General features: G+C 29.1%; 2 protein-coding genes across 2 annotated transcripts; both read right to left on the bottom strand.

Annotated features, from left to right (window-relative positions):
- Positions 1 to 7,002: 7,002 nt before the first annotated feature.
- Positions 7,003 to 7,680, bottom strand: OCT59_004639 (uncharacterized protein; the record flags this gene model as incomplete). Its single annotated transcript, XM_025327318.1, has 3 exons — positions 7,003 to 7,226; positions 7,322 to 7,537; positions 7,611 to 7,680. 3 exons carry the CDS (start codon positions 7,678 to 7,680, stop codon positions 7,003 to 7,005), a joined length of 510 nt encoding a protein of 169 aa, XP_025171874.1.
- Positions 7,681 to 8,123: 443 nt separating this feature from the next.
- On the bottom strand, positions 8,124 to 9,221 carry OCT59_004638 (uncharacterized protein; the record flags this gene model as incomplete). The annotated part of the gene is made up of 3 exons (XM_066137811.1): positions 8,124 to 8,579; positions 8,682 to 9,043; positions 9,128 to 9,221. The coding sequence occupies 3 exons, from the start codon at positions 9,219 to 9,221 to the stop codon at positions 8,124 to 8,126; spliced, it is 912 nt and encodes a 303-aa protein (XP_065997018.1).
- Between the last annotated feature and the right edge of the window lie 1,284 nt (positions 9,222 to 10,505).

Genomic DNA, 10,505 nt, shown 5'->3' with positions numbered 1-10,505 from the left:
CCAAAACCTGTATTATTTTTTTTGTTAATTATATATGATAAAAGGAATGTTTATGCAAAGTTTTAAGTTTCAGCTTTGCATATTCAGTTCTGGCTATCAATTTTATCTGGTGATTAGCCAAAATTATATTAATAATATAGTACAGTCAACTCTCTTTATAGTCACACATTTGTGACAGTCCATATTTGGTGATTATAAAGAGATGTGACTATATAAAAAATTTCTTATATTAGTATATCATAATTCTGGCCAAAAATTAACATAATTCCGGCCAAAATTATACTTAAAACTTTATTGTATCATAATTCCACCAATATTAATCGTAGAGAGATGATCTTACTGCCATTCGATTCTTTTTGATGAGACGGTTCTAATGGTATAAAATACATCGAAATCCAATCACTAGATTAATTTCCGAAATTAAAAAAATGTTAATGGTTTTTATGTAATAACTCTGCCAATATTAATTCTAGAGAGACGATCTTACTACCATTTGATTCGCCTTGATGCGACGAATCTAATGGTATAAAATACACTGAAATCCAATCACTAAATCAATTTCCAAAATTAAAAAATATTAAATAGTTTTTAAGTAGTAACTCCGTCAATATTAATCACAGAGAGATGAGCTTACCACCATTCGATTCGTCGTGATAAGGCGATTCCAACGAGCTATTAATCGTCTTTTTACAATCACTAGGTACCGAGAAATTTAGCAACATGTTAAATGTAGCAGTAAACATAAATCAAGAAATATAATAATGCTGATGCTTAACATTTTGTTGAATAACTCATCAGCCAGTAATCGTAAAAGGATAAAACAGGGTTGGTCACCCTATCTCAGTGGTTAGTCACTGAGACCCTCATTAAGCCTGAGTATGGTGAGTTCGCCAGTTCAATTCCCATGACCACGAAAATAAAAAGAATTTTACTGCAGACGCTAAAACCAATAGCGTGAAGGTACAGGGATTAGTGTAGTTAAACTGCATCATAGTGAATTAGTGTGTACAGTTAGGCAACTAAGGGCCATGGTGTCCTTCTAATGTTCCCTATGAGGCCATTGGCATGTGCACAGTCCTATCCTTGAAGTCACTACTATACCTCGAAGCTTGCCTTCCTATCCGTAGTCACTCCATAATACCACTTGGCCAGAATTCGCTGATGGTTGCCCCAATTGCAGATAAAGTAAAGTGCAATGTCTGCTGCATTTGACCTTCTTCGTTAGTAGCCTAGGGGACCAACCAAGATGTTTCGTGCATGCATGCAGCAGTACATGGCTTCGATTCCCTACTCTTGGGCCTGGCAATGATCCCGTGGCCGATACCTACCATAAAGGGTGATCCTGAACAGATGCCTGCTACTTCCTGCCTGAGTGGTCACTACAAAGTATACCACTTGGGGTAAACAACTGTACTATTGGTGCTAGGTAATCGCAGGCTATAGTGGCCTTTGAGTGAGATTTAGTATCTAAAATGGTGGTATGAAAAGGTACTAGATGGTTGATGTTATCTGTCGAAAGTCCTCCATGAAAGTAAGTGCTCTTTAAAGGTCATAAAAATAAATTGAGTACCAGTATCATGCAATGGATTAAGGATGAGTAGGCGGCGTATACCTAACTTCAGATCAGCCTAAAATGGCCTGATGGGAGATGTCTTTTAAGTGGTGCTGTTACCTAAGGAATTAAGTACTCGGTATAATGGTTGCCCATAGAGATGATAGGACACAAACCCGAGATTAGTCTCATAAGAGGCAATAGGTGGTCTGGCCGTAAACACTAGCAAAGTAAAAGAATAAAACATTATAAGGGTTGGTCACCCTATCTCGGTGGTTAGTCACTGAGACCTTCATTAAGCCTAAATATGGTGATGTCACAGGTTTGATTCCCATGACCACGAAAATAAAAGAATTTTACTACGGACGCTACAACCAATAGCGTGAAGGTACAGGGATTAGTGTAGTTGGACTGCATCATAGTGAATTAGTGTGTACAGTTAGGCCGTACATTTCAACTAAGGGTCATGGTGTCATGAACGTTTATATGAGGCCATTGGCATGTGCGCAATCCTGTCCTTAAGGTCACTACTATACCTTAGGGAAACTTCCTGTCTGGATGGTCACTCCACGATACTGCTTGGGATCAGTAATGGCTAGATGGTCGTCTTAGATGGTAAAGCTGAGGGTGCAATGTCTTGGTGGTAGTTAGACCTTCTGTTAAACCAAGGTATTCGTGCACAGAACAGGTAGCATGATTATGGGGTTCGATTCCCTACTCTTTGGGTCCTAGACTCCTAGTTGGTGATCCCTGGTGGTTGATACCCACCATAAGGGGTAATCCTGGACAGATGCCTGTTACTTCCTGTCCAAATGGTCACTACAAAGTATACCACTTGGGGTAAATAACTGTACTATCAGTTCTAGGTAATCGTGGGCTGTAGTGGCCTTTGAGTGAAACTTAGTACCTAAAATGGTGGTATGGAAGGGTACTAGATGGTTGATGTTACCTGTCGAAAGTCCTCCATGAAAGTAGGTGCTCTCTAAAGGTCATAAAATAAATTGAGTACCAGTATCATGCAATGGATTAAAGATGAGTAGGCGGCATGTACCTAGCTTCAGATCAGCCTAAAATGGTCTGATGGGGGATGTCTTCTAAGTGGTGCTGTTACCTGAGGAATTAAGTACTTGGTATAATGGTTGCCTATGGAGATGATAGGACACAGACCTGAGATTAGTCTCATAAGAGGCAATGGGTGGTCTGGCCGTAAACACTAGCAAAGTAAAAGAATAAAACTACTACCATTCGATTTGTCTCAGTTAGAATATTTTAACAAGCTATGGTACATCTTTGTATGATTATTAGATACTAAGTTATTTAATATATTCTTTATATAACTGTGATTATAAATGGTTCTTTTTAATATAAGATTTTTGAGGATAGGTGTGATAGTGACTATAGATAGATTGTGACTATATAGGATAGATTTTAATAATAAAGTGTTTTGAACATTCAACTGGTGTGAATATATAGTAGAATGTGACTATAATGGGAGTGACTATAGAGGGAGTTGACTGTATACAAAAATTAAAGAATTATATTAAAATAATATAAGTTATATAACAATTAAAATACCACATTTTTGATTTATTTTGTTAGGATTTACTTTGTTAGATACTTTTTTAAAATTTTTAATTGTTTTTAATAATAAGAAAAATATGATCAGCAAATGATCGGCAAAGTGATATAAAGCATGTTCGCTATACTCTTATATGTATAGTAGACTCTAAGTATCTTATTGTATTAAGAACCATTATTTTATTTTTTAATAAAGATGTGTTACAGTTTTATAAAAAAAAAAAATAAATGATTATTTCATTAGTGCTTAATAATTACCTAAGATAAAATGATTTATCAGTTTTTCCTTCAACTCATGCTTGCCATATGGGCTGATTTGTCTCATATTACTAATTAAATTTATGTAATATAATAAATATGAATTTTGATCGACATGCCGATCAAAATAACTTGAAAAAAGTGATAATATCAAATAATGCATAATAATTTACATAACGTTTTTGTATTTAAACCAATAGTTGTAGCTTAGTACGCCTTTAAAACTAGTTTTCGCAACTTTGAAACCTGTCAGAAATTGGTTTGAAATTGGTTTTTTTGGAAAGAATTAGGCTTTTTAGGAAATAGTAAGTAGTATTCTAAAAGTTATTTTAAAGGAAATTTTCAATAATAAAATATAGAATAATAGCCATAATATCAGAATAAAGTAAAAGTAATATGTTTTTTAGTATATTTTTATAATATATGGAATAAATACTTAAAGAATCTCTTTATTAATAGACTTTTCTAATCATGTTTTTGTAAATAACTATCCAACCAGTTTAAGAATTGAAGCTCATTATCAGTCAAATGGTCAATTATATAGTTTATACTAGCTCGTAGATCTGGGCGTTACCTTGGGTTTGTCAACGTTAATGAAATTTTAAGGTTTGATTTATAAAAAATAATTTTTATTATAAATAAATTATAAGAATATTTTTTTAACTTTAAATTTATATAAATAATATTATTAATTTACTATTATAATTTAAACTTTAAATTCTATTCTTTTTTCTATTATATAAATTTAATATTATGATAAATTTTAAAATATTTAATTCTAATCATTATATTAAAATACTAACCCTAATAATCAACTTACTTTACTTACTCTCTCTAGACCTAACTAATACTAATTCTACCCTAATATAAATCTAATACTAATATTAACTTAATAATAACCCTAATCCTAATCCTAATCTTAATCCTAACCCTAACTCTAATTCTAATCCTAACTCTAACCCTAACCCTAATCCTAACCTTAACCCTAACTTTAACTCTAAACTTAACTTTAAATTTAACCTTAATTCTAATTCTAACTATATCTCCTACTAATATTTTTTTTTTTTTTTTTTAAATGTTGAATCATGTATCATTTTTATTAGAATATATTTAGACTACATAATAATCACAACTATTCTGTAAATAATACTCCCAGCACCTGGCCAGTCTGATCAAACATTAACTATTATATTACAAATAAATTAAGAATAAAATTAAATAGTAAAAGTAAACCAAAATACTTAAACCAACATACTATACTATAAACCAAAATTAAACTAGAAAAGAAAACTAAAAGAAAAATGAAAGTAAAGTAAAATAAAATAAATTATTATTATTATTATTTTTTTTTTTTAAATTATTACTCCAGTAATTTTTTGCTTATGTATAATGTAACCTTATTAAACTTCTTCTTTATTGGGATCCAATCCTCACATATGTATTTCTTTATAAAGGTATCCATTGATTTCTTTACTATAGGAATTGACTTTTGTACTTGATCTGCTTTTCTTGTTTATATATCTTTTGCTTTATCTGAAGGTTGATTTAAGTTGTTGGCCATAAGTATCTGTGCCTCATTAAGAGTTATTTTAAAGTCTTTTTGTAATTTTGTTGTTAAATAAGTTTCAACTTTCACTTCCAATGCCAAGTGTTGGAACTTTTGGAATTTTTCTGATTTTGCTGTAACTCCTAATATATCTTGTATTACATTTCTAATAAAATCTTCACCTTGGCATTTAATTTGCTTTTGTTTTAAACATATAATTATAGATTCTTCTGTTGGTCACTACTAAAAAATAATCAGGAATTATATTATACAAATATTAATCAGATAGACTGGAAAATTACTTGGCTTATTTTCCATTATTGCAAAAGGTTTCACTGCACTAGTATGCAAACTAACTATTTGTGAACTTTTATAGCAAAACTATTTCATAAAATCCTTCCTTTAGGGTCCATTCTAGCATTAAGAAAGCCAAAACTTTATAAGGAAATGAAATGTATTATGAACTGTAACAAGGAGGAAAATTGGAATCACTTATTTGAATGCCAAGCATATGAATTGATTTGGCAAAAAATTTTGGAGATTACAACAGAAGAATCTATAATTATATGTTTAAAACAAAAGCAAATTAAATGCCAAAGTGAAGATTTTATTAGAAATGTAATACAAGATATATTAGGAGTTACAGCAAAATCAGAAAAATTCCAAAAGTTCCAACACTTGGCATTGGAAGTGAAAGTTGAAACTTATTTAACAACAAAATTACAAAAAGACTTTAAAATAACTCTTAATGAGGCACAGATACTTATGGCCAATATTTTAATAAGATTCATTTTAACATTTAAAGAATTATTATGGAAATCAAGATGTGAACAAGTTATTTTATGGGAAAAAAGAAAGGCATTACTCGAACAAATAAAATTACTTCAGAACCCAAAATAAAAAACAACTTAAATCAACCTTCAGATAAAGCAAAAAATATACAAACAAGAAAAGCAGATCGAGTACAAAAGTCAATTCCTATAGTAAAGAAATCAATGGATACCTTTATAAAGAAATACATATGTGAGGATTGGATTCCAATAAAGAAGAAGTTTGATAAGGTTACATTATACATAAGCAAAAAATTACTGGAGTAATAATTTTAAAAAAAAAAATAATAATAATAATTTATTTTATTTTACTTTACTTTCATTTTTCTTTTAGTTTTCTTTCTAGTTTAATTTTGGTTTATAGTATATTAATGTTTGATCAGACTGGCCAGGTGCTAGAAGTGTCATTTATAGAATAGTTGTGATTATTATGTAGTCCAAATATATTCTAATAAAATGATACATGATTCAACATTTAAAAAAAAAAAAATTATTAAAATAATATTGCATAATATACAATATAAATTAAGACTCACCATTACAACATTGCCATTTAACAAATCACGTAATAAAGGAATATTATAAGTTGCAGGATCAACTTTTATATATCAATGGTATTTATCATTTAGTTTATATTTATCACAACCAATAATATAATTAGAAGTAGATGTTTGATAGTTCTTTAGATTGATTAATTTTGGGAGATTTTGGGCGAAACTGAAATATTTAGTCATTTGACTAAACTGAAATAATTTAGACATTTAAAATTAAAAGACGAAATGCCGAAATTCAATATTCCATAGTATTTTCATAGATTTTTTATAGATTTCCATGGATTTTTAATTATAATAATTACTTATAAAAAAAAATAATAAATTTATATTAAAATATAATATTTTTTAAAGAAATTTATAAAACTATTATATGTATAATATAATTTCATATATTTTTATAATAAAACTATAATTTTATATAATTAAAATTTAAACTTAAAAATTATTACTATATAGTTTAGTCAATGACGAAACCAAAACTAGTTGGTGACGAAACCGAAATTTTTGGCAAAAAGAGTTTAGCCAGGTATCACTATTGCCAGAACAAGATATACCATTTTGTTTAAATTTACATTTAGATTTCATACTTCCAAGATATAGCTTATTATGATTTAAAGTAATTATTAAATAAAATCAATTATCATTTAACTTTTGTAACTTACACATAAAATGCACTATTGCAACTTATATATATGTATAGGTCTTTGATTTTTTTGTCTCAACATGTTTATTCTTACTGATTTCTTGCCAAAATTCTGAATCAAAATCTATTTCATTATGGCTCATATTAATAATTTCAGGATTGATAAATTCACAGTACTTGATTTCCATACAGTTTCTTTCTTCTTTTTTAACACTAATATTACCAAAAAATGAACAGTTTTTAATTGAACTTTGACTACCTTCACCTAAGGAATATTGAATTAGGAGAAAAATTTATTTGTATTATATTTAATAATTTTAATAGAATTAATAAAGCTGCAGATTAATAAATGATAATTACTTACATTTTTCCAATAGTCTCTTGAATTCTTCCAATCTGTAATATTATATATTATGGCAACACCATATTCTGAAGTTTTTGGATATTCAATTGGTACAGTAGCATAATGAACTTCTTGTATATGTGTTTTTCTTGAAAATATTGCGATTGAATCTTCTTCTTTATCACTTATATCAGTATCTTTATTACTTTTAATAGTATTACTATCACTTTCAACTTAATATTCTTTTAAGAAAGCCAAAAGAAAATTAATTTATTAAATTGAAAAACTTAGCCTCACATATTTTACTTACAGGATCTAATTCAATATAATTAATATCAAGTTCTTTTATGTCTAAAAGATCTATTTTCTTACTCATTTTTATTATTTTGGATAAGAATATTTTTTGCTAAAAGAGAAAAATTTTTTTTTGTGTAATTATAAGTCACAATAGAAAGTTTTTTTCGTGTTATATTTAATATTATTGTTTATTATATATGTTTCATTGTATTATATAAAATATTTTAGTATGATATTTATTGTGTTATATAGTATAATATTATTTTAGTATGGTGATCCTTGTCCAAAGCTTTTAGTAACTCCTATCAAACTTGCGGTATATTGGAATTTTTTCATAACGTTTAGGCTTAAAAAAGAATAAAGTATAAAGTATAATTTATAAAAAGCTATTTTATTGGATGATTACACCATCATCGCGTGATTTAAGAGTACACATCACTCAAATATTTCATGATTTACATAGAGGATTATTTGGAAAGGGTAAAAATTGATGGACAGACAACAATAATCTTCATTAATGAATTAATTACATGTACTCAAAAACTGGGTGAGCTTTTCTTCATCTGTACTATCTAAAAATTTTATTGGACGGTTCGGTTCGTGTGCGTATGCAAGTTGGTCGGTAACATCATTACCGATGAGTGCATGCTCTACTTCATCACCAGGTTTTTGATCACAGACTGTAATCTTTGCTGGGACCCATTTTGTCCAATTACACCTATCGCTGAGATGGACTTCAAACATTTTATTTGCATGGATTTCAGTTACGCCACCTCCATAACCTGAGCCTGCTATAGGTCTTAAATTCCATCCCTCATCTCCAAGTGTTCTTTTAATTTGAAATGGAAAGATCGTCGAAGGTGCACCTGTGTCTATGACGCATTCATATTTTTTATGATTATCATAACGATCATATAAGTTATAATTGATCAGAGCAACTAGTTCAGGTTCTTCAGGTCTTCTAACGCCAACTCTGGACTTTATTTGAAAAAAATTAAACTGTTTTGAGGACTACATGTACTAAAACTTATAATTAAAGTTTTAAACCCTAATTTTTTAATTTTAATTTACAATTCAAACCTTGTAATCACACCCATTATCAATGACACGCTTAGTAGTTACCATCTTTCTTTTTTTACTGCGTGGCAGACTTTTCTGATTAACTGGAAGTTGTATGGCACCAGGCATCTCCTTGAAAATGTGGTTCAATTCATCGTCGCTATACTCTTTTCCATATGCCTTTATTTCCTGGTTGTATACGGTCACCCAATCATTTTCGTGACCTAAGAATTCCCCTCTTTTGAGTGCGTTGTAAAAGAATATGATATCGCGCCCACTTTGAACATCAATATTAGACCCGGTACCAGTGATCTGGTGGAAACAATATCTCCTTATATATTCCGGCATTGAGGGGGGCCAGCTAAAGTTATTGTTCGTATAAGCTATAAATAGATCAAGAAAATAAACATCAAGACACTACTATATATATTGCCATTATGCTATTCAAGAAATAAAAGTTTTATTACCAAGAAACGTTTCTATTTGGCCAGGCCTATCCTCATACTTTGAGAGAGTTTGAGACGTTTCAGGTAGATTTTGAACTGGCTTAAGAGATCCCATTACTCGAGATAAAATAAAAAGTCTAAAGAGGCTGGCTATTCTAAAATCAATTGACAGGATTACTCGAGATATAGCCGACACCTGACACCTAAAGACAGACGTTAAGTGATCTTAGTATGAATGCTTTTGACAGTACAGTACGTGTTTATTATATATTTATTTGGAAAAGATTTATACCCAGCAAACGAGACTGCAAACGGAAGCCAAATTGGAACGAGCACAATAATTGTGCAATTTACAAAAAGAAAAACAAAGAATACGAGAGGAAGTAATATAATAAACAAGAAAGCAATTTTTTTAGGATCAACGGGAATAGGCATGACGAATTTGGTATATATCTTATAATTTTTTTTTGTACATACTACGGACGACACCAATTTTTTACATATTTATATAAAATCTATTGTCGCACAGATTAACGGTCATGTGATATGTCCCCAAATTTTAAGGCAAATGTTATTAAAATTTCAAATCGTAATATCTTGGCCAATAATGATCCAATTTTTATGATCTAATAACCATTAGATTCGTCTTAGTAAGATGAATCTAATGAGCTATAAATTATCTGTTTCTGATCATTAGATTATAAGATAGAATTAACAGTACTTCAATTGATGTTTTATAATAAGTGTTATTCTAAAAATTATAAAATTATAACATTTGATTTGACTTAACAAGATGAATCTAATAAGCCAAAGATCAATAAAATCTGATCACTAGATAGTGAGATAATGTGTTCTATAGTAATGCTAAAATTTTTTATATATGTAAAAAAAAAAATTAATTAATTTTATATATAATATAACATTACATCCTAACAGGTATAATTTTTCAAATATTTTACTATCATAATGTTCAAATATTTTATTTTTCAAAAAATCAATTTATTAATATTGTTACAGCAACAGTTTTAAATAATCTTTGATTAAAATTATTAAAAATAAATATTTTTACAATACAGTAAATTTACAGTTTTTCTATATAAAACTCAAAAACGGCAGTCTAAATCTATTTTTTAAGATTAATTAAATTTGTAGCCCTAATAGGTATACACATAATTACAAATTTATAGACTCACACAATAAATAAATAAGTTTCACGTCCCAATTTCGTGCTTAATTTTAATGATTTTAACAGTTTATCTATGTATGGCTTAAAATCAGCATTCTAAATCTACCTTTTAAGATTAATTAAATTTGTAGCCCTAATAACTTTACACATAATTACAAATTTACAGGCTCATGGAATAAATAAATAAGGCTCACGCCCTAATTTCGTGCTTAA

Source organism: Rhizophagus irregularis, chromosome 13, assembly GCF_026210795.1.
Source record: "Rhizophagus irregularis chromosome 13, complete sequence".
In the NCBI taxonomy this organism is placed as follows: Eukaryota; Fungi; Glomeromycota; class Glomeromycetes; order Glomerales; family Glomeraceae; genus Rhizophagus; species Rhizophagus irregularis.
Note: the sequence above shows the minus strand (reverse complement) of the source record. Positions and strands in the feature narration are given on the sequence as shown.